This window comes from Microtus oregoni, unplaced genomic scaffold (assembly GCF_018167655.1).
Source record: "Microtus oregoni isolate MIOR12 unplaced genomic scaffold, Mior012 000023F_ref0000262, whole genome shotgun sequence".
NCBI lineage: Eukaryota > Metazoa > Chordata > Mammalia > Rodentia > Cricetidae > Microtus > Microtus oregoni.
The window spans coordinates 37,126,118-37,150,295 of NW_024543082.1; the positions used below are offsets into that span (position 1 = coordinate 37,126,118).

General features: G+C 47.3%; 1 protein-coding gene across 1 annotated transcript in view; it reads left to right on the top strand.

Annotated features, from left to right (window-relative positions):
- Positions 1–24,178, top strand: part of Urb1 (URB1 ribosome biogenesis homolog) — a 63,074-nt gene that overhangs the window by 26,648 nt on the left and 12,248 nt on the right. The window contains exons 15-30 of the mRNA XM_041673393.1: positions 321–440; positions 1,691–1,807; positions 2,522–2,660; positions 3,258–3,428; positions 4,303–4,496; positions 6,196–6,411; positions 7,188–7,367; positions 7,813–8,662; positions 9,224–9,422; positions 10,346–10,532; positions 12,875–12,933; positions 15,494–15,687; positions 16,597–16,707; positions 16,795–16,858; positions 17,670–17,841; positions 18,118–18,226. Coding sequence (XP_041529327.1) covers positions 321–440; positions 1,691–1,807; positions 2,522–2,660; positions 3,258–3,428; positions 4,303–4,496; positions 6,196–6,411; positions 7,188–7,367; positions 7,813–8,662; positions 9,224–9,422; positions 10,346–10,532; positions 12,875–12,933; positions 15,494–15,687; positions 16,597–16,707; positions 16,795–16,858; positions 17,670–17,841; positions 18,118–18,226 — 3,082 coding nt within the window. The remainder of the gene's footprint in view (positions 1–320; positions 441–1,690; positions 1,808–2,521; positions 2,661–3,257; positions 3,429–4,302; positions 4,497–6,195; positions 6,412–7,187; positions 7,368–7,812; positions 8,663–9,223; positions 9,423–10,345; positions 10,533–12,874; positions 12,934–15,493; positions 15,688–16,596; positions 16,708–16,794; positions 16,859–17,669; positions 17,842–18,117; positions 18,227–24,178) is intronic.

The following is a 24,178-nucleotide window of genomic DNA, read 5'->3' on the forward strand; positions in this document are numbered from 1 at the left end:
CAATGGGGGAACAGCTATGCCACTTCCTAGGTTGAAGGGAAGATGAAGTGAGCCATATGCATGAAGATCCTAGAGCTGCGGCCCACAGAGATGTGTCTGCGTTCTTGCTGCTGTGCTTGTCGCCATGGCTGTTGGAGGTTTTGAATGAATGACTTAACCTAAGGTTTTCTATGTGTAAAGTCCCAGTACTCCTCACTGAATGGTAGCTAAAATGAGATAAAGAGTGCGTGTCCTGGGCGTGCAATCACATGTTTACTCAGTGAGTTGTGGCCCTTGTTAACTGTACATCTTACCAGTTTGAACTAATGTCCAAACTCTAGGAAAGCCACGATGCGGAAATCATTGGAGGAGAACGCTCGGTTTTTTACCTGTTGATGAAGATGTTTGTGAATAGTGGCCATTTGCAGCTCAAGTCATCCACCAAACTTCTGATCATAAAGGTCAGTAGCAGCAGCAGTTTCTCATGGACAAATACAGAGTGTGTACCTGGCCTTCCTTATGGTGGGTGATTGGGTGTGTGGTGGAGTACAGTAGATTTGTGTGAGCTTTTATTTGGAGCATAGTACATTTTAAATTATCATATTTTTATTTAGTGTGTGTGTGTGTTTGTGCGTGCATGCTTGTGTGCACATGTGCATTCCAGGAAGGTGAACTATGAAACAGTCAGTCACAGCTCTCACAGTACAGACTCTCCATATATTCTGTTCCCATAGGAAACTGTTTGAGAACTGTGACTAGTCCCTCATTCCCACATGGTTCTTCTCTGAGCCTTCCACATATTTGACTTGGTCTCCAAAGTCAGTGTGCAGGAGTGAGGATTTGGTCCTCTGCTCTTCTTTCTTGCCTGTGGCGCTCACTCTTCCAGGACTACTTTTTCAGCCAGGCATCATAACATGTACTGGTAGTCGAGACTCCCTGGGTTTGAGACCAGATTTCCATACCGTTAGTTTCTCAGACACACTGACAGTGGCAGTTAGTGCCTTTAGAGTGCCATGGTGTTACTTTGCAGTTTTCCTTCAAAGTCTGACTGCCTTTTGAGCTTCTTCTCTGGGCTGCCTGAAGACTACCCTGTTTGAATCCCTGCCCCGTCTTCTCATTTCCTCGCCGACCACTTAGACGCCCCAGCCACTTGTCGTGACTAATAACTGTGGAGGTGGGACTGACAGTCCAAGGAAGTTTGGTGCGCACTGTTGCTGGGCCCTGGGCCACGAGAGCACGTGCCCCTGAATCGCCTTCATTGCCGACCACTAAGGGTATCGTTATTTGGCAATCTGAGGTCCTGCCTCACACCAAGCTCTGCCCTGGTAGGAATGATATTCTTCTTGTCTAGGCTTAGAGTTCCCCCAGTTATAGTTGAGCCACTGGGAGGGGTCATGACATATACTTACTTAGTCTTCGTGAAAATCCAGATAAAAAAATAGTTCCCTAAGCACCACCTGGTTCTACCAGGTTAGGAAAGGCAAATGAGTACACAGCAGTAAGAAAGGAACCACGTTGTCCCCACGGGGCATGGAGTGATCTCTTTGGCCTGTGTCCTCAGCAGTGGGGGGTCCATCCTAGGAGACGAGCTTGTGGAGTACACCTGAGAGTGGTGCATGCAGCCCCTGTGCTCTGGCACCTTGGTATGAATCTTGCAGCTGCACAGCAAACAGGATCTGTTCTGACATTTGCATGGCTCTGCTGCCAACAGATTCTTCGGGACACCGGTGTGTTCGAACACACGTGGAAAGAGCTGGAGCTGTGGCTGGAGCACCTGGATGGCACTGCAGAAGAGCACAAGGAAGCCGTCATTCAGTTCCTGGAGCGTGTGAGTGCATAGCTCCATGGAGACAGATGTGGCTTTCTTCTCAGTGTTAGCATCTGAGATAGCAGTATGCCACCACATGCCGCTTCACCTCATTGGGAAGTTTGTTTTTGTATGAACAAATAAGGTTATCCAAAAAGCCAAGTTGCAAAGCAGTAGAATAGAAGAGATCCTTTTAAAATTGTGTAACTGTTGTAAGGGGAAGCGGCGGGCTACGTTCTGGCACCCGGCCGCCCGCACAGCTAGCTTTATACCCCGAAATAATTACACGGAAACTGTATTCTTTTAAACACTGCCTGGCCCATTAGTTCCTACCTCTTATTGGCTAGCTCTTAAATATTGATCTAACCCATTTCTAATAATCTGTGTAGCCCACGAGGTGGCTTACCAGGGAAGATCTTAACCTGCGTCTGTCTGGAGTGGGAGAATCATGGCGACTCCCTGATTCAGCTTCTTTCTCCCAGCATTCTGTTCTGTCTACTCCACCCACCTAAGGGTTGGCCTATCAAATGGGCCTAGGCAGTTTCTTTATTAATTAACCAGTGAAAGCAACAGATTAGAAAGAAATCACTCCCACATCATGTAACAAAAAGAAAGTTATGTTGTTCTTAACAAGGGCACCTGGCATTTTCTTCCTTCCTCTAGTTTTGACCAAGTCTTTTTGGGCTTTTTCTCTTGTTGCCATGTGACTGTCTTCGCCTGTCCCGTTTTGTTCAGATTTTATTGACACTGGTGGTGAGTCCTCACTCATATACGGACAAAGCTTCTGAGTTTGTCCAGGAAGCCAGCACCCTGCAGGCCACTGTGGGGAAGCAAGATGCAGATGATGTCAGCATTCCCATCTCCCATATCGATGGTAGGTTCCATGCCCAGACCCTCTCTGTGCTACAGTAGTGAGTTAGACAGGACAAGGTCTTCTCACACTTTGCTGTGTGTGGAGAACTTACTGCTGGGTGTTCTGTTTGTGTGTTGTTAAGGTCTGTTGACTGACACTGTTGTTTATAGAGCTCACAGAATCTTCATCACAGCTCTATGATGGAAGGAGCTGCTGCCCTCCTTTAATATATACTTAAAAGAGCTCGGGACGGAGGCCAAGTCACGTTGGCTCTCACAGTTACTTCCTAGCAACTTGAGGATTTGAACCTAGATGCCCGTGTGCTGGTCTGTGCTGTAGCCCTCTCAAGTGTCAGCTTGCTTGTTTGAACACGGGTCTTGGGCTTTAGTTAACCTTTAAGTGGTTAGCCTGTACTTAGTCAAATGCCATAAAAACTGAAGACAGTGTCTTCATCTCTCAAGCTCTAGGAAGTGTTTTCCCCTGAGAGAAGTTTGAATTTTTTGTTTCTTATTTTATTTTATTTTTTTAAGTATTCTCTTGCCTCTTTCTATCTTGGGCTGTTTACAGTGGGATCCTATGGTGGCTCCTTGATAAACTAGCCTCCTCTCTCTGTCTCAGATGTGCTGGACATGGTGGATGTCCTGGTGGAAGGCAGTGAAGGCCTGGACGAGGATATCGGGTTCCTGTTAGATGAAGATATGATTCTGCTCACCTTCCCCTTCAGTGCTCTGGTTCCTGCAGCTCTGGAAGCCAGGAATAAGCTGCTCCTTGGGACAGAAAATACAGCAGGTACCTGTGCGTCACCAGGGTTTCTGTGGGGTTGGGGTCGGGGTGAGAGGGGCTAAAAGTGTGAAGAGCCACAGACAGATACCCCCTAGTAAAAGGTCCTCAGCCTGCAGCTCAGAGCACAGGGAGGAATGTACAGCTGAGCCAGCTGCTGGCAGTGCGGTCCTTGAAGAATGTGTTCACATGTCCCCGTGGAACCAGCTATTACCCTGAGCAGTCCTGCTTTCAGGATAAGGATGAATCTTGGCTATTTGTTGGGTTTCCCAAGTATCTTAGACCTGAGAGCACTCATAGATCATAGGAGTTCGGAGTACCTAGACTTTACCATAACACATGTGCCCCTGTAGCAGTGGTTTGAGGGTAAAGTCTGTTTTCTGACCAGGTTTCTCTTGTGGCTGTATTCCACAGACCTAGGGATCGTAGGCTGTTCTCATCTTATAGTTCTGCCGTCTGATAGCATGGTAGCTCGGATGACTGGGGAAGGGATGCTGGCCATCTCAGAGTATCTGATCAGCTGGGGAATGCTGCACTTGGAGAGAGGGTCAGGCGGTGTGTGCTCCTACCTTACTCATGGGAAAGACCTGTGTGTCAAATCAGAGGAAGGGACAGGAGAGCTACCAGCAAGTCCCAGCTATATATATGCTTGGTCTCCTAGTCCAGGCTGGAGGACCTGATTTCAGACCATGTGTTCTCTATGTATTAAACTGTAACCAGAACACTGCAGGAGCCTGCTCCTTCCCATGGGGGCATCTGACCCTTCATGGAGCTGGCATTCAGTCTTCCGTGTCTGATGTGCATGTGGAAGGAGGCTGTGTCAGTTTGTCATAGAAGCGGTCTAACTCTACTCTCTAACCCTGCCCACCTATTTCCTTTGTAGGGGAAAGCATCTTGGCGTATCTGATTACGGTGCTGACTGACCTTCTCCATACCCAGAGGGATCCCCTGGCTCTGTGTCTTCTGCTTCAGTCTTATGACAAGTTTGAGCCTGCCAGCCCACTCTGCCGTCAGCAGCTTGCCCGGTTTCACAGCTACTACAGCCTCTGGATTCCTGAGCAAGCCCAGGAGGTCTTGGTGAGCTGCACTCGCTGTGTTTCTTGCTGATGCCGTAGCTGGATGTGCTGCTGCATGATCCAATGCTGTAGTTTACAGAGGGGGAGCCTAACCTTCCCATTTCCTCTGCGTCAGAGAGGAATGCCCGACATCACTGCTCAGCCCAAGTGAGCGAGCAGTTCCCTGATGACGGTAATTGCTCCTCACTGTTTTGGCTTAGGACAAGAAGTGGCCTTTTCCTCTTCACCTTTATCAAGTACAGTGGAGAGCTTGTCTCGGCTGTCTTCTGTGACCTTGGTGTGCTTGGCCAGCAGACCTGTCCTGTCAGTACTCCATGAGCTCCACGCCGAAACTGGATTCCTGCTGTGATGCTGTGTGTCGAAACTTGCTGTGGATTTGTGTGGATTCGGTCCATTTCCATTGTGTTTAGAAATGCAGATAGCGTAGGACTTTTGTCTTGTGATGGTGTACCACGTATATTGTGATGGTGTACCACATATATTTTAAACCATTTGATCCACCTCCTCTAAGAGATAGGTCAGATCACCCTTTATACACACATGAGGAACCTATTGTGCAGAGAACTTCTGTAGACAGAGACTGTTTGTTCCTGACTGTCCAGAACCGAAATAATCACACAGAAACTGTATTAATTACAACACTGTTTGGCCTATTAGCTTATGCATATTTTAGCTCACTCTTATATCTTAAATTAACTCATTTCCATTATTTTAAATTTTACCACTCAAGGCCTACCAGCAAGGTTCCTGCATGTCTGTCTCTAGTAGTGGCTACATGGCTTCTCTTTAACTCCACCTTCTTTCTCCCACCTACTTCTAGTTTGCTAAGCCACTGGCTGAAAAAGCTTTATTCATTAACCAATAAAAGCAACATATATACAGAAGGACTTCTCATACCAAACTTCCACCAGCTATTAGTAGAGGGGCAGGATTTGATCAGTTTGCTTTCAGAGCTGATGTCCAGACAGCCACTGCCACCCTCTACACAGAGGCATGATCCCCACCAGTAAGCAAGCAGCTGAGCTCAGTGCCTCTCCTCCTGTGTGCTAGTGGGTGTTCACCCTCTCTTGAGTGGATCCCAGCTGAGATTTACCCTTCATGATGTTTAGTTAAACCTGGCTGCCAAGCCTTGTCCACAGTGTGAACTAGTTAACAGGGATGGGTGGATCTTGAGAATCGGCCTTTGTCACACTGTTCCAAGGGATGCTGCTGCTATGCTGGTCCGCAGACCATGCTTTGAGAGCCACTGAGCATCTGTGGCCTTGAGCTCATGAGCTGAAAGGAGTCAAGTAGCCTAAGTCCCGTGGGTAGATTTAGATGTCATCTGGGTGGACCAGACTGTTCTGGATTCTTCTTTTCCTTCTATCCATTTCCCAGTCATCTTGACAAGATACTCGGGGCAGGTAGGTAGCTTGTAGCAGGGTTTTGCTTTGGGTGGTCCTTTCCTAGTTTCCAGCAGTTTGTCCTGGTAACGTCAGTGATCAGATCCCAATTTTGTGGCAGTCAGCTCCTCACTGAAAGGTCTGTTCACACCTCATGCTAGGTGCTCTGCACTCTGGGCAGGCAGGCTTCAGGTGATGTCAGTCTGTTAGTGTTGGGATGGGGCTGTGCCCTTCATACGTTACCCAGTTGTCACCAGTGTGTGCAGCCTCCGCTTCTGAGGTAATTTCTTTTCCATTCTGTTCTTTTTGATCCCTCAGCCGCTGCAGGTGCCCAGCAGCTCTGTACCCCATGTTCCCCCATCTTCTTGCTTTTCCGCCTTGCTGCAAACAGCGTATGAGAGCCACACCCTTGGGGACAAGAACGTTGAGACACAGCTGCTAGCTGCTGTCCCGTGTCTAGCTCTGCAGCACATGGTGCGCTCAGCCAAGCAGGTGCTGCTCTACCTCAGGAGCACGGTGGAGAACTTCGGCCAGGTCAGTGCTCTCCTCTTCCTCCCAGCCCTCCACCTGCAGAGTGTGCTCTTGTCTGAGTCTGCACCGCAGTGCTCAGAATACACCACCAGGCAGACCCCAGCTCTGGAACCTGGGCTCTTGGTTCTGCTGCTCCTTTGCTGGGCCCTGTCCTCAAGCAGCCGTGCTGAGGCGGCCAGTGTGTGTACTCAGGACAAGGGTCCTCCTGTGGTAGCCTGGACAGTAGTGGATAGCCAGGCCCGCTCTTCACGGTTTGTCAGTCCCACAGCTCACTGTTGAACTTTCTGCTGTTGGGCTGTATAACACTTAATACATATTTGTTCATTTATTTACTTACTTATGTGCATGTGCTTGTTGATTTATGTGCATGTGCAGGAGCATGCATGTCGAGCCCAGAGGATGATATGTAGAAATGGATTTTCCCCTTTTATATACGGATCCTGGGGATTGAACTGAGGTCATCACTCTTGGTGACAAGTACCTATACCTGCTGAGCCATCTTTCCCTTTATTTTAGCCAAAGTTAACATTTGTATTTCACTGAGGTTTAGGAGCACAAGTTTCCTTTATCCCAAGCTCCCCTAAATAGCAAGTGTATACACAAGTGCTTTCTTATGTACAGCTTAGGCCAATGGGAAGCATGGTGAGGGGAGACTGCCTCACAGTCCTGGAGGAAGACAGGCTCCGTGTATGAGTCCTGCCTTGTCAACCTGCCCCTCCAGTCTCCTGACTCCTGGCTAGTCAGCCCTTCTTTGTCTAAGGGTCACGTGTCTCTTACAGCTGGGCAAAAGTGTGGGCCCGGCCCTCCTGCAGCTCCTCCTGGATCTCCTTAAGCACCTGGTTATCCACTCTGAGCAGTTGGATGCCCAGAACCAGCAGAAGGCGGAGGCCATACGTGCTGAGTCTGATCTCTTTTTGGACATGGAGTCCATGACATCACTTGAGCTAGCTGCTGACAAGGTACCACTGGGTGCAGATAGTAGCTGTTCATTCCCGAATTTAACAGTGTGTCCGCTGTGGAAGAGTAGAGAAATGTAGAAAACTATGGCCGAGATGCTGTAACCCCTGCACAGGGATGACAGCTTAATCTGGGTTCCGTCTTTGGATCACTCCTTTATAGCCATGCCCTCCTACAGCTTTTATTTGTACCTGTACTGAGCCTCTTGAGTGGGTCAGGGTGAGACCCAAGTAGCTGTGTCCTGTGCTGACTGGGGCCTTGTGTAGCACGTGTGTGTGGCTGGATGCTGCAAGCTGGCCTGCGAGTGGCATCGAAACTTGGGGCTAAGAGAGCAAGTTTGCAAAGTGCTTCCTGTCTTGTTTCCCTGAGAGCACAGAATGCTTTCGGGCAGCTGTGGCCTCCCCTGCCCCTGTGTTACACGTGGTGTGCCCCGACCTTGTTTTTTAGACAGTAGAAGAGGTGCTCGTGGCCATCCTTAAACATCCCACACTGGAGAGTTGGTTCCTAGCCCTGGAGCGGAAAGCCTTGCCTCCACACACGCTCAGCCCCATCCTTGTGAAGCTCCTAGCAGCCCACTTCAGTGCAGGTGTCCTTCAGCTACTGGTGGCCAGTTCCCCGATTCTCCATAAACTGGGTCAGTTGGGTCTCCTGGCAAAGTACTCAGAAGCCATTACCCAAAGTGTGTTGAAAGAGTTGCGCGCCAGAACGGTGAACTCTGCCACAACACCCAAGACCCTGCCTCAGATGGAGGCCCTGCGGGAACTGCATCCGTACATGGAAAGTGTCCAGATTCGAGAGGTCACGCTGGCCCTGCTGGGCCTTCCAGAGGCTCACCTGCTGACCCAGAAAGCCGTACAGTCTCCAAAAAAGGAGAGACAACTGAGCAGTCTTGGGAAGACCCTGGTACAGCTATTGACGAGCAGCCCGCAGGATCAGCTGCAGCGGAGTGAGCTCCTCTGGTGGGCCGAGTATGTTCGCGGTCTGGGGGCTCTGCTTCCCACTCTGGCCAAGCATGAGCTGGACACTGTATTCCTTCAGACTCTGCAGAGAGACCCTGTGCTGGCCTCTGTGGTCCCAGCTGACCTGCTTGAGTACTGCTTGGTCCGACGGACAGAGGCAGCCCTGGGCATTGCCAGCCTGCTCCTGCAGCATAGCAGCACCCACCTACTGAAGTTTGAGCTCTGGTGTGGGCAGCCTGGAGTGGGGCTCCTGCAGGAGCACCTGGATGACTTCCTCCCCCTTATCCATGTGTATCTCCAGCACAGGACACAAGGATGCTTCATGCGGCCAACAGGAGGTATGGAAAGAGCTGGCTTTGGGGCAGCTGGGAGTTTCTCCCTGAAAGGCAGAATGGCTTGCCATCTTAAACCCTGTCACTTGTGTTCTGGAGCATGGTACAGTTCTGTTCCTCCTTACTGTAATCCCTTTAGGCTGAGAGTTGAGAATTTTCAACATCCTCTCTGTCTCCTAACCTTGGGAATTGAGGTGTAGCTGCGGGTGTCTATCCGTCCCTAATAAGAAAAGCAGAGTAGGGTGGGCAGTAATTGGGGGTGGTTTGGCTGTTTCTGATTGAGTGGAAGTAACTGAGAGCTAAGTCATCCTTTGTCCCATTACTCTGTCCTCTGCCTCAGGGAAGTTGTTGGTGATTTCCTACTGAGTCCAGGCAGTGTGAATCTAATTCTTTCCCCCTGCTGAGCCTCAAGTCTGGAGCCAGTCACCTCCAGCTTCATGACTTATAGTAAACATAAAAGTGTTTCCCTTATTGCTTTGTGTTGTCCGTGCCAGGTGCTTCCTAGAGGGAGGTTCCCCACAGGTGCCCTGCACTGTGCACCGTAACCTCTGCTTTGTCTCTGCCTAGTGTGCTCCGCTGTCACTCCTGTCTTGAAGGCCCTATGGAGACAAGTGCGAGACAGGTTTTTTCATGCTGATGGGCTCTCCAAACATGAGCTGCATCTGGAGTCCCTGGCTCACCTCATTCCATTTGCAAGAACCAAAGATCTCCTTGCTCTCATGGACCATTTACCCAGCATGCTTCAGACTCTGAGTAGTCACAAGAGGTATGAAAGCCAAGGCCATTGGGTGGTCTTTCCCTTCTTAGTGTCGCTTTTTCTCTTTGCTATGTATAAAGTTAATGAAGTGTCTGTCTTCCTGTTGTGCCAGTGGATGCCACGGCAGTTCTGACTAGAGCAGCCATGACAGCTGGAGAAGTGCATTGCTGCATGTGGAGGGCGGGGGCTGACGCCCTGAGATCATGTTCTATTAGAGTGGCTTCCCCCAGAAGCTGTTTTGCAGTGTCTACCTTGGGTGAGGTGGTGTGGTCTCTGGTCTCCATAGGGTAGAGAGGACAGAGACACTAAATATTGGAATAGAACAGCCTTCCAAAAAAGCAGCAGTTCTTGGACGTACAGTAGGGAGGTGGGGGAGACCCTAGATAAGAATGAGTCTGGGGAAGCCCAGTGACTCATTGCAGTGAGCATTTGCCGGTAGAGCTGACTGGACAAAAGGGGTATATTGTGTGACACAGCCCCCAGGGCTACCAGCACGAAAGAAGAAGGAAAGAGAGTTGTTGTTGGGGTTTTGTTTGTTTGGTTTTTAAATTTTCTTTCTTTGGGAGGACACTGCAGGGGTGAGGGGAGGCTATGGGGGAAACAGGTGAGCAAAATTGGGGACATGATGTGAAATTCCCAAAGAACCAATAAAGAAATTATGTTTAAAAATTAATAACTGCCAACCCAGTATTCTATACCTAATGAAACAATCTCTCTCTCTCTCTCTCTCTCTCTCTCTCTCTCTCTCTCACACACACACACACACACACACACACACACACACACACACAGAGTCTCTGGAGAGACTGTCTTTTGTCTGGTGTGCTGATCCCACTGTCAGTGTGATGTTAAGTAAGAGTGGGCAGTGTGGGCCTCTGTGCCATACAGACAGCCTTAGAGATGTAACCCTACCACTTGGTCTCCTGCTGCAGTTGGATCGTGGCCGACTCTGTCTCAGCAGCCTTGGCAGAGTCAGCAGAAGAGCTGAATGCCTGGAGGAAGACTCTTCTTGGGTCCTGTGTGCAGTGGCTGACTATGTCCTTCAGTGCCAGAGAGCCAGGGGATGAAAACACCCAGAAGCAAGAGAAGCCGATGCTGCTCCGATTAAGCGAGTTGTTGGTAAGCGCCTCTCAGAGATCCTGGTTATGTGCTGAGGTGACATGTAGCCAGGCTTCAAAGGAACATCTCCAGCTGTGTGTTATGACTGAGACCTCAGAGGAAATGAGGGAGCAGTGTCTAGGAGCAGAGTGGGGGGAGGGCACTGATTTGTAAGCCATCTTTATCGGGAGTGGATGTTGGATTTTACCAGATTTTTTTTCATCTACTGAGACTGTTTTTGATTAGTCTGTTAATGGGGTGAATTTTATTAGTTAATGCTAAACCAGCCTTGTATTCCTAGGATAAAGTACTTGGTCATAGTGGAATAGCCTTGTTTTGTGTTGTTGAATTTGATTTGTTAATCAATTCCACTAGGAATTTTTGCTCCTGTGTGTATAAGGAATAGTTGTGTTTAACGTATCTTTTTTGTGAGGCTCTGTTGGGTGAGGCAGGTCTCACAGGATGAGTTGGGGAAAGTTTCCCTGGGTTTAAAATTCAAGCTGACAATTATTTTTTCTTAACTCTTTTACTTAGTTTTCTGTAAGAAATCTGTCATTCTTACTTTGATTCATCAATACATGACACCTTTTTTCCCCTATGGCTGATTTAGGGTTTTTTGGAAACGTGGGCTGAACAGTTTGCTTTCCATCCCTAGTTTCTTAAGCACTGGGTTCAGGAAGCGCTCTCTGCAGCTTCGTGATTGTTATGAACTTGAGAGATGGTCTGTGCTGATTCCCTTCTGTTAAAGTTGCCCTTTTAAAATGGGATGTTTCGTATGGAAACAGTACCTTAGAAGTTAGTGGTCGCCCCAGAGGTATGGCATAGAGCTTCCATGTGTGCCCCATAACTCGATCATGTAAAGCCCCAATGGACAAGGGTTCCCGTGGTTACCAGTCTAACTGCTCGATGGTTTTATTTGTAGGTTCATTATGAATAACAAAGTAATATATATATGCGTGTGTGTATACACACACACACATATAAAGAAATTCCACGAGCTGTACTTTCAGACTTAATTTGTTATGTTACAGGTTTGTAAATTTAAAGTAACAGGAACCCAAACATGGCATAATTTCAACATGAACCCTTCAGTGTCTCTTCTCCCGGTTAAATAATACTTTATAGATATTCCATGTACGATGTCTAACACCCTCTCCTCCAATCCCATGAAAATTTAAATTTACTGGGTTTTGTGATCATAAAGCTAACAAACATAGCATCTACAGAAATCAGCAGTGCAGAGCTGGGGTGGCTGATAGGTAGAGTACGGGCCTAGCTCTGTAGGTCCTTGCTTTCCACCCACAGTGCCCTGCCACCAGCACCAGGAAAAGCCAGAAAACTACAGGAGGCTATTGCACCGTGTCAGGTGGATGATCCTCAGGGTGCTCTATCTCTGCATGCGTGTAGTTGAGATAAAACTGAATCCGGAGTGTCAGAAGCTCCCTGCAGCCATGTTTAGAGGTTTTGTCTTCAGATTATCCTACATCCTGTCAAACTCAGCACTGAGCACCACAGCCCTCTGTAAATTTGATTGGTTATATCCAGGTGAATTCCTGAAAGAGCAATTGCTGGGGCATAGAGAGCAGAATTTAAGAATGTGCTGAGTCAGAGAAGTCCTCAGTGGACGGTCCAGTGCCCTGGGAGTCCTTCTCAGTCTTTGTCACTGAGGACTCCAGGCATGGCTGGCCTGGTGGAAACAGTGACCTAGGTGAACTGTGCTTAGCTGCTGCCTCAGGGCAGACCTCTTCCCTTTGTGCAGTGTCTCCTGGGTAGGGTGAGCGTGTCCTCTGAGATGCAAATCCACTAGTGCTGCCTGACCAGGCAGGCGTGGAAACATAACAGGACCGCTTGGGAAATGTTGCTTTGCATGTTCGGTGTGCTAGTAAAATGTTAGTGCTGTTTTTCAAATAATGAAACAAGGGTTTGTAGCTCAGTGGGTAGAGCTCTTGCTCAGCATGTACAAAGCCCTGGGTTTCATCACCAGCGTGGAATAAGCAGCATGGTCGCTCACAGCTCTAATCCTAGCACTCAGGAAGTAGGGGCAGGATGAGTCGAAGTTCAAGCTCATCCCCAGTTAGTTCAAACAGAGCCACATGATGGTTTGGGTACTTTGCTTATATTTGCTGTTAAACCCAAAATCTGCATGTTGGTCTTCGTTGTAAGATCCTGTTAGTGTCAGCAGGAATGGCAGTAGGTGGCTGGAGCAGCTGCAAGGCAGGCCGACAGACAGTAGGAAGGATAGCAGCAGGGCTTTTCGTAGCCCTGCTCATTCACTGCCCCCTGAAGACTGCACTCTGGAGCCCTCAGTGTTTCCAGCTCACTGACATGTTTCATGTCCATTTTTGTTTCCTTTTTTTTTGTAGCACACTCTTAAAGAGGTTGAACCTGGTGACTGGCAGCAGTTTGTGAAGACAGGACTCAAGTAAGTTGATTTGATTTTCCTGGTGCCGTTTAGAAAGATGTGGGTGTTCCAACCATGCAGGTTGCTTTAGCTTGTCATTAAAGTACCTGTCACAGCATAGCTGTTGCCTTGTCTGTAGAGAAGAAAAGCATCTTTAAAACACAGAAGTGGAAATGGCGTGATAGTGCATGTCTGTAATGTGGCACTTGGGAGGAATGTCAAAATCATCCTCACTCGGGTACATAGCAGCAGGCTCAAGGCCAGCCTGGGCTGCGTGAAACTATCTCAAGTAAACAAAACAGGCTGGCAAGATGACAATCGGAGTTTGATTCTGGCCCAGGACCCAGTTGTTCTGACCTGCATATGCATGCTCTGACATGTGCACACACACACACACACTCACACACACAGTAAGTAAAAATGAAATTGAAAAAGCTTGAAATGTAGAGATAAAAGCTATACTCAAACATGATGAATGTTACAGTTTCCTCTATTATTCCTAAAGAATTCTCGTCTCCTCTCTGCCCAGCCACACGCTTGTCATCCTCTGCATATTTTGTGGTTTTGTTTGCTTGTTTTGTGAATTTGATTGATTGTTTTCTCAGTACTGGGAATTGAACCTCGGGCCTTACAAATGCTAGACCAGTCAGTGTTTTATAGCACTGCACTGTAGCCGCCAGTCCCTTTATGAACAGTGTGTGTTCTGTTCCACGGCGCAGCGTATTTTTGCACACGTTTGATATTTTAAACATTCATATCATTCTTTGCCTTTGTTTTCCTTTTTACTCAGATGTTTCTAGTTTAATACAGATACAAAAGTCATCCATTTTCACTGTATAGAATTCCATCTTTATTATTTAGCAGTTTCCTACTGCTAGATATGAGGCTGTTCCCTGAGCCCTCCCTACCTGTATGGGCCCTGCAATGACTCCCATGTCAGTGTGTGCATATTGATACCCATTTTACATTAGTGCTGAATGTTAGTCTCAGCACACTTTGAGTGTCACTAGAGGAGCAGCGTCGAGAGACTCTGTGTTCCCAGTAGCTCACGTTTGCTATGGTTAGACTGCTTAGTTTGGTGCTCAGAGAACCATGAAGTGATGTATGACACCTGTAGTCTTCATTTCACGATCACTTGTGATGTTCAGCATCCAGAGAAAATGTCACGCAGAAGAAAGAAGGATGGTTCCAGGTTAAATACTGCCATCGTCATTGTTTCTTCTGTTTTTAAAGATTTACGTATGTATGTATGTATGTATATGAGTGCTCTGTCTGCTTGCCAGAAGGCATTGGATCTCATTGTAGATGGTTGGGAGCCATCATGTGGGTGCTGGGAATTGAGTCCAGGTCCTCTGGAAGAGTAGCCAATGCTCTTAGCCACTGACCCATCTCTCCATCTCCCTCCCTCCCTCCCTCCCTCCCTCTCTCCTTCCTTCCTTTCTTTCTTTCTTTCTTTTTTTTTTTTTTTTGGCCTTTTGAGGTAGAATCTCACCCTGTAACCCCAGCCTCTCCCACTCTGACCCTCTTCCCAAGTGCTGGGATTACGGGTGTGCTCCATCATACCTCTTCTGTTTCAGAGCTTCCTCGTGTGTCCAGGGGACCTGATGGGCCCCTGCCCAGCCTCACTGTCCCTTGATTGATGTGGGACTTTCCTCTGTGTGCTGTGAATACCATTGGTTCATAAAAAAAGCTGCTTTGGGCCTGTTACAGTGCAGAATGGGGCAAGGTGGGAATTCTAAGCAGATAGAGGAGGAGAGAGTAGTAGCCGCCACAGGAGACAGACACTGAACACCCAACAGAACTTTACCTGTAGGCACAACCACATGACGATACACAGATTAATAAAAATGGGTTAATTGAAAATATAAAAGTTAGCCAAAAATATGCCTAAGCTAATGGGCCAAGCGGTGTTTTAGTAATACAGTTTCTGTGTGATTATTTCAGGTCTGGGCAGCCAAAAAAACAGCCTTGACTGCACTTGATGCAGCTCAGAACTTTGTATTTTCTTTAGAAAAGTATAGGAACATCCTAATGCTCTGTGGAGAGAGCTACAAGGATTTTTCATAGATTCTCGCTCTAGTGGGTTTTGAAGGGATTTAAGACATAGCTCAGTGTAGCTCAAATGGCTGAAGGACCAAGGCAGATGGACCTGTTAGGATCCACGCAGAGTCCTGTGGTCACACTCAGCTCTTCTGCCTGCTGACTATCTAAATGGAAAGTTCTTTTTGATGTATGTGTCACAGAAAACTCAGGCACATGCCACATAGGATGGTTTGCTCAAAGATGACTGCGTGGTGGTGATCTCACATGAGGTTGTGTAGCTAGGGATGTAGCTGTCTTAGTCTCTGTCTGCCCATCCTGTGATGTCTGTATCATGACAGACTCTCCTCATGGTGTAGGTTAGTGATCCCCAGCAGAGTGGACAGATAGGACTGTGATTAAGCGAGGATGAGGCCATGTCACAGACAGCCCAGTGATGAATGCAGACTCTGTAAAATTCTCAACTCTGTACTTTCGGAATTCTAAGAACAAATTTTGTTTCTTAAACAATAAACTTTCCTTCCTTTGGCTTATCTCCCAGATTTCGGTACCAGGACCTCACCTTTTTGAAGACTCTGCTTGATGCCACAAAGCTCCTGTATAGTCCAGAAAGCTCTGTGCACACAAAGCTTGTCCAGCTTCCAGTGGTCCACATGATGCTCACCCAGCATTCTCTGTTTTTGCCAACCATGCTGACATCTGGAGAAGAGGAAAATCTGGACAGTCAAGTAAAAGGTGAGCCCACACTCTGCCCTCCCAGCTCCGTGGCAGCTGTCGGATTCCAGTTTCTTCCAGCTAGCCGTGCACCATTTTGTTTTCAGAGTGTAGTAATGGAGTCTCTGTGTCTGTCAACTCCAGGGTTGCCACCTGTCTTGAAGGCTTTGTATGGTGTATGGAGGGTCTGGGGGAGGTCATGTGGCCTGTCATGAGCTGCTATTAAAAGCCTGGGAATTAGGAGAGGTTGACAGGGATGAGAAAACAAGTGTGGACTGGACATTTGTCCTGCGAGGACTGGATCAATCTCGTGAATCTTTTAGGGAAGACTGATTGAAAGCGGGAAGGGTTTGAACTTCCCTGGTGATAGTGCACTGCTGTCTTTTCCAGCCAGGCTTACACTCTGTTTCCAACTCAGTTGGCATGGACTTGTGCTCGTGAGTCCTAAGTGCAGTGTAGACTGTGAGGCTGAATGTCCCCGCCCACTCGAGGCAGTGCCCTGTAGAGACAAAGCCATCACCCCGGGGTCTGAGTGTCATAAAGAGTTGGTTAAAGACAGAAAACGGTTAGATGCCAATTATTGGTACAGTAGTTAAAAAGTAAAATGGGCTCCACACCACGTGCAGGCAGGAGTATAAATGCTGGAGGTTGTGGTAGCATAACCAGGGAGTATGCGTAGATCTTAAAATCGTAGGTTTTTAAAAATTTGGTGGAAAGGGATGGGTAGATCCTGAGCCTATAGGGAGATGGTGATTTTGAAGATGTGTTATCACAGGAACGCGTGTGATCCTGGCGGGGAGGCTGATGGATGCCCAAAGTCCAGCCTACTCAGAAAGGATAGTACCAGCTTCCAGAACCACTGCAGTGCCCCCTCCTCTGTGTCCTGAGAGTGTGTCTCCTTGGTACTATGTTCTGTGTTGTTTCTTCCAGAAACCCTGGTGGACCTGATGTCCACAGTGGTGAGGATGTGCCCTTCTGTCTGTGAGAGCAGCCACTTTGCCGTGCTACTTGGGACTTACAGTGCCACACTCAGTGTCTTAGGTGAGGAGGACCTGATGACCAGGCTGTGTGGGCAGGGCTGGTAGGGTATACCCTCTCCTGTATTTGAGGGGTTCATTTGTCTTCTAGACCAGAAGATTTTACTTCTCCTTCGGGCGTATGAACAGAACCACCTCAGTCTCATCAGCTTCAGGTGGGTGTCGGCTTCATGGGGGTCATGAACACAACAGTGGGACATTTGGCCCAGTGATGAAGCCCCTCTTCAGGGAGCTCTAGATTTGAGCCTTCTCGTTCCTTTCTGTTGTTGTTTTAAACTATTATTAATATATTTGTATTCCTTATTTTGTATAAATGTAGTCATATGTGTAGCATGTTCATGCCACAGTGCACACTTGGAGGTCTAGAACAAAGCCTCCACATCCCAGACCCCACACCATAGTAGCTGCCCTGTCTCTTAGACATCTGTGGGCAGCTGCAGGGGATATCGGGCTGCACAGAGTGGGTTCTCTAGGCAGGACTGACCAAAGACTTGTGCAGCAGTCCTGTGGGCAGTCTGAGGTCAGGATCCTATAGCTGTTTAGCCTGGCTTGGAGCCACACCCCGTCATGTAGAGTTCCTGCTCTGCTACTCGTCCGTTGGCAAGTGAGTGGCCATGCAGCTTTCCCAGTCCTTTCAGTACTTATTCCCCCCACTGCACAGGAGGTGGCAATGTAAGCTAAGGGATCATTGCACAGAATAAGTGAATCAGTGTACGCAAAGGGTCAGAGTCAAGCCAGATACCCCAAGAGTAGTGTGTGGGTGCTGACTTCTGCTGCCATCACCAGCTGCCCCTGCACCCTCAGCAGCCCCATCACCATCATGCCCATTTCAGAAGCTGTTGAGGATGAAGTGATAGAGCATGTGTGCTTACCCAGAGTGGCACTTGGCTTGAGCTAGGATCTTGATGTTGGGGTTGTTGTTCCTGGTGGGTCCTGTGACCAGTCTGCACTCCTCTCTGGCTCTAGGGTTCTTCTGTGGGGCCCAGCAGCTGTGGAGCATCACAAGACTTGCCGAAGCCTAGGCAAGTCACTGTGGCAGCAGCCAAGTGTCGGGGACATCCTCCGCCTCCTGGACCCTGACCAGATGATGCAGACCATCCTGCACTTCCCACAGTACCGGAGGCTGCTGCCCACTGAGGTGTGGTCTGCTCTTCTCCTCTCCCCCTTGCCCCTCCAACTTTGTACAGAGGTACAGACTGTGCCCCCATGTCCATACTGAAACTGGGTCCCACTGGTCCCACTGTTTTATTTATTACCCCTCCCCCACAAGCTTATCTTGAAACAAGTCTCAACAATAACATTACCATGTGAAAACTTTGCTTTTTATAGAACTTCTTAGGCTTATGTGCTCTGATAGTGGGGTCAGCATTCAAATGATCAGGGTCCATGATCATGTTGGCTTGGGCTGTTTCAGGACACAGGGGAGCCGCTGGTGTTTAAGGATAACACTGCGCGAGTGGACCTTGACCGCCTCTATGACCCCTGCTTTCTTCTCCATCTCTTTGGGGAATTGACCAGGCCAGGTGAGTGTGCCCGCCTCCTGCGGCCAGGCCAGGTGAGTGTGTCCGCCTTTTGCGGCCAGGCCGGGTAAGTGTGCCGGCCTTCTGCGGCCATATTGCTGTTAATTGTTATCATGGCTCCCAGGTTAGTCCTGAGTCAGAAAAACCATTCTTTTAGTGTAGACAGCTTGTTTGTTCCCAGCCGCCCAGACCCTAATCATCACACAGAAACTATATTGATTGCAACACTGTTTGGCCTATTAGCTTAGGCTTCTTATTAACTAACTCTTACATCTTAAATGAACCCGTTTCTATTAGTCTTTGTATTGACGTCAAGCTGTGGCTTACCAGAAAGGTTTCGACTTCAGCAGCTATATGGCTCCTCTTTGATTTTGCCTATTCTATATATCTCTGTTCAGATTTCCCATCTGGCTTTACTCTGCTAAGCCATTGGCCCAGACAACTTTATTCATCAACCAATGAAAGCAGCACATATACAGAAGTGATGGAGGAAGGTCATTGGTTAAATAAAAAGAAACTGCTTGGCCCTCATTGGTTAGAAGATAGGTGGGAGGAGTAAACAGAACAGAACGCTGGGAGGAAGAAGAAGTGAGCTCAGACTCCACAGCTCTCCTCTCGGGAGCAGACGCCTCAGAGAGGGACACCATGCTCCGCTCTCCTGGGCAGATGCACGCGATGAAGCAAGCCGCCAGGTTAGACATGCTGAACCTTTCCCGGTAAGACCGGTGCTCACAGATTATTAGAAATGGGTTGATCGGGATGTGAGAATTAGCCTGTAAGGGCTAGAGCTAAAGGGCCAAGCAGTGTTTAAATGAATACAGTTTGTGTGTTGTTATTTCGGAGCATAAGCTAGCCATGTGGGCAGCCGGGGTGCTGGGGACGCAGCCCCGCTGCCCATATTACTACACAGAAGGACATCCCACATCATTTTAGGGTTTTGTTTGTCTTGAATGTGTGGCTGGGTTCTAGGGATACACAGTCATTTCTCGGGCCTAGAGCCTTGAGCTGTTGCCAGGCTTTTCAGCAAGCACCTTTATCCTCTAAGCCGTCTCGCCTGCCGTGGACTGACTTAATGTTATGTTCAAAGTCTTTAGCTGTGCTTATTTGGAAGAACAAGAGATATTGATTCTTGTTTCCAGAATTGAGAATTTAATTAAATTTAGTGTTGGACATGCATTCATGTTTTAAAAATTAGATGATAGAAAATTAAAATGTTAAGGCGCACAGTCAAAGACTGCTCCATCTGCCTTCCATACATGGCTTCCCTTTTATTTATTTGCACGTGTGTAGCGAGAGGCCCCAGAAGTCTGTTTGCAATTCCACTGTGGCCAGGTATTGCTGACCTTGTCCTAAGTCAGGCCCTTGACTCTTCTGTCTCACTGCTCCACTTTCAGCCCTTTGAGGAGAAGGCGAACCTATTTTCATAACCTTACTACTCCCCACCCCACTTTGAGTGCTTGCCCAAGGGACAGGCCAGCCAAGGCTGTTAGCAGTGGCAGTGACAGATGCCTCTTCCACAGCAGCTCTGCGTCTGCCAAGGCAGCCAGCACAGGGTGAGCCGAGTGCCACTGCCAAGTGCCCAGCACACCAGCCCTGTGGACTCTGCTCTCTGTAAAGAACCGTTTACAGTTTGTGACCAAGGATGTCATATAAAAAGATACTGAGATGCACTTCCTGGAGCTCCTGGAGCAGATCCACAGTACCATGACTGTCCACTGACCCTGGGTGCGTTTGATTCTCTCCGCAGTCATTGTCCTGGCTAAGTCGTCTCAGGGTTTGAAAACTGTCCAAAAGGTTCTTAAGATAGAGCAGCATTTATAACCACTTTTAAATAGCCTTATATTTTCTACACCCAAGGGCATCCTTTTTTCCATAAGTACAAAGCCAAGACCATAGAGCAGCCGAGAAAGTCACAAAATAGGAAGTTAATTTTTCCTCGTGGACATGTGGAAAATTCATTTGTCTTAGAGTGTCAGTGGCTACTAAAGTTATGCCAGCCATCAGAGCTTTAGCTTTTCTCGTTGAGTGTAAATTAAATGTTTGGACTATTCTCTCTCCCAAACATACTCTGTCCATGAGTACATAGTTATCTCATAACTACGGTTATTTTCCAAAGCATGATAATTTTATCTACAGTTTGGTGCTTTAAAAAACTTCCTAGTTCTCTTTCCACATCAGAATTCATCAGTTGTTAGAGACTGAATCTGAGTCTGCACATTACCTGGTTGTTCCTTCCAGTCTGTGCTTCAACATCAAGTAGGTTCTCACAAGCAGCGTGTACTTAGTAACGAGGTCTGGTTTTAATCTCACTGTCTCTCTTTTAGTTGAAGTGTGTACACCGTGCATACCTAATGAAGTCATAGCTTTGATGCAGCTTTATCTTTTCTAAGGGTGGGAGTGATTGATCGCAGTTTACCCTCCAGCCAGATGGCTTTGCTTCATGTATTGTGTAAGGGGCTAACCGTAGCACAGACATTTCTCCTTCCTTAGTGTTGTAGGTAGCTGTCTTTTGCTGTGATAAAGCTCTGTGACCAAAAAGCAAGTTGGGGAGGACAAGGTTTATTTGACTCACACTTTCAGATGATGGTCCTTGATTGAAGGAACTCAGGACAGGAACTCAAGCAGGCAGGATCCTGAGTCCTTGATTGAAGGAAGACAGGACAGGAACTCAAGCAGGCAGGATCCTGAGTCCTTGATTGAAGGAAGACAGGACAGGAACTCAAGCAGGCAGGATCCTGAGTCCTTGATTGAAGGAAGACAGGACAGGAACTCAAGCAGGCAGGATCCTGAGTCCTTGATTGAAGGAACTCAGGACAGGAACTCAAGCAGGCAGGATCCTGAGTCCTTGATTGAAGGAACTCAGGACAGGAACTCAAGCAGGCAGGATCCTGAGTCCTTGATTGAAGGAACTCAGGACAGGAACTCAAGCAGGCAGGATCCTGAGTCCTTGATTGAAGGAACTCAGGACAGGAACTCAAGCAGGCAGGATCCTGGAGGCAGGAACTGATGAAGAGGCAATGGAGGGTGCTGCTTACTGGCGTGATTCCCATGACTTACTCAGCTCGCTTTCTTACAGACCCAGGGATAGCACCGTCCGCTACGGCTGGGCCCTGCTTCTTCAATCCCTAATTTAAAAAATGCTCTTGAGCCTTGCATACGACCCAGACTTATGGAGGCGTTTTCTTAATTGAGGCTCCCTTCTTTCAAATGACTTTAGCTTGTGTCAGGTTGATAAAACCAGCCAGTGCACTTGCTTTGTTACCTATAAACCTCAGATTGTTTCTTGGACTTCAGTTTTCTTAGTTTTCTCTTGTGTCTGCGTTTGCACTGCTGGAGCTCCTGCATTGTGCGGCCCCACTGGGGTGGCTTGAGAGACGCCAGGCCCTGTGTCTGCAGATTCTTTCCTCTGTATTTGAGTTTAGATAGTTTCCACTGCAGTCTTCTAAGTCACTGGCCTGTTCTGATCTTGGTCCCAGCCAGTGCACTTCCTGTGGGTGAACTTTTTCATCAGGACCATGGGTCAGCTCTGTCTTGCCAACTGCTCCCAAATACACAGAGCCTTATTATTAATTATAAGTGCTTGGCCCATAGCTTAGACTTGTTTTTAGCTAGGTCTTATAACCTAAATTTGCCATTTCTATTTATTTGTTTCCACATGGTTCATGACTTGTTACCTCATTTTGTACACATCCTGCTTCCTCTGCATATGGCTGACGACTCTCTCGTCTCTATCCTTCTTGGATGTGGGATTCCCCTCTATATGCTGTAAATATGCTTTATTACCATTGGTTAATAAAGAAGCTGCTTTGGGCCTATGTCAGTGCAGAATAGGGCAAGGCAGGAATTCCAAGCAGAGATAGTGGAAAAAAGAAGGTGGGGTCAGGGAAACATCATGTAGCCACCACAGGAGACAGGCGTCGGATGGAGCCTTACCGATAGGTCACAACCATGTAGTGATACACAGATTAATAGAAATGGGTTAATTTAAGATATAAGAATTAGCCAGGAATATGCCTAAGCTACTGGCCAAGCAGTGTTGTAATTAATACAACTCGTGTGTGATTATTCTGGGTCTGGGTGGCTGGGAACGAACAAGCAGTCTCCACCTACACTCCTTCCCAGCATCCTCTTAGTTTGACTTTCACACATGACTTCTTCCTGCCTCGCTATTGGTTAGTCCACTCTTTATTAAATCACTGAGAGTAATAAATATTCACAGTGTACATAAAGGATTATTCAACAGCAACTTTCAACTTGAGAATCCCAAAAACCGCCTCCAGAAACTGCTGGCTTCCTCCTTCTCGCCACCTCTGTCTTAGCTTCAGTTTTCAGTTATTGCATTGACAGTCTATCCCAAGAGTGTTCAGAGAAGACACTTGCTTCTGTCTGCCTCTGTGAGTTCCTGTGGGGCACTGGCCACTCAACCTAAAAAGCCTCTTTATGGAGAATTACCACCAGGTTACTCATTTTTCAGCAAGGGAAACAGCTCTCTTCTGAAGTTTTTAAACCGAACTATTCCTGGGGGAAAGGAAGGCCTGAGTTCCCACTAAAGTGGAGCTGACAAAATACAGGTTCTGTTGGTGAGCATGAGTCGGTAGAGCATGAGACTCTTAATCTCAGGGTCATGGGTTCAAGCCCCACGTTGGACGCCATTTTGTTGTAATAGCTGCGGAGCTGCGTCCCCAGCACCCCAGCTGCCTGGCTAGCTTATGCCCCGAAATAACAACACACCAATTGTATTCATTTAAACACTGCTTGGCCCATTAGCTCTAGCCCTTACTGGCTAATTCTGATATCTCGATCAACCCATCTCTAATAAACTGTGTAGCACTGGTCTTACCGGGAAAGATTCAGCATGTCTGACCTGGCGGCTTGCTTCATTGCATGCGTCTGCCTCAGAGAGCAGAGCTATCGCGTCTGCCCGGGAGAGGGGAGCATGGCGTATCTGCTCCAGAGAGCAGAGCTGTCGAGTCTGAGCTCACTTCCTCTTCCTCCCAGCATTCTGTTCTGTTTACTCCTCCCACCTATGTTTTAACCTGTGAGCCCAAGCAGTTTCTTTATTACTTAACCAATGACCTTCCTCCATCATTTCCCCTTTTTCTGTTTAAACAAAAAAAAAAAAAAAGAAAGACTTTAACACAGCAAAATTACATATAACAAAACAGTTATCAGGTCAAAATTACAATATTTATATCTATTTTATCTTTATCATAACTAAGGAAAACTATAACTAACTATTCTTCAACTCCATCAAAGACTCCAGAAAGATACAATATTACCTAAGCAAACAAGAAATAAGCAACTTTCAAACTCTAGAAATGACAGAGACATCTTGCTGCCTGAACAGTCACCCAAAGTTCCTCTGTACTGTTGGGGCATCCATCTTTGGCCTGCAGGCCCATAATATCCAGAGACATTTCCATGAAGCAGGAAATTTCAAAGGCAGTCACTATCTGCTTGTCCTGAAGAATGTCTTGCAGACTCTTTCATGAATCAGGAACCCCGAAAGATCATCTCACCTTTACGCAAGTTCAGTAGTCCTCTCTCTGCGGGTTCTGTGTCCAGTTTATGCAATAGTCCAGGCAAGAACAGTTTCTTGCTCAAATGGCTATCAAACTCCATAAGGTGCCTCTTCGATGCCCATCTTCCTCTTGAAGTAGATTGGTGCTGCCAGGAGCAGATGTGTCTCATTGTCATGAAAAGCCCTAAGTTATTAGAACATTAAATGCCATATTCTATAATCTTTGAGAGATATGAAGAATGCCTATCTAAAATATATCTATGTACATCTAGAAAATCTTAACTAACATGACTACAAACTTGACTATTATGATTATCTATTAACAACCTATATACATTACATTTTTAAGTGAACTACACAATCACAATACCTTAATCAAGAGCAGAAATACATGTACTTATAACAAAATTGACCTTAAATTTATATCACTAAAG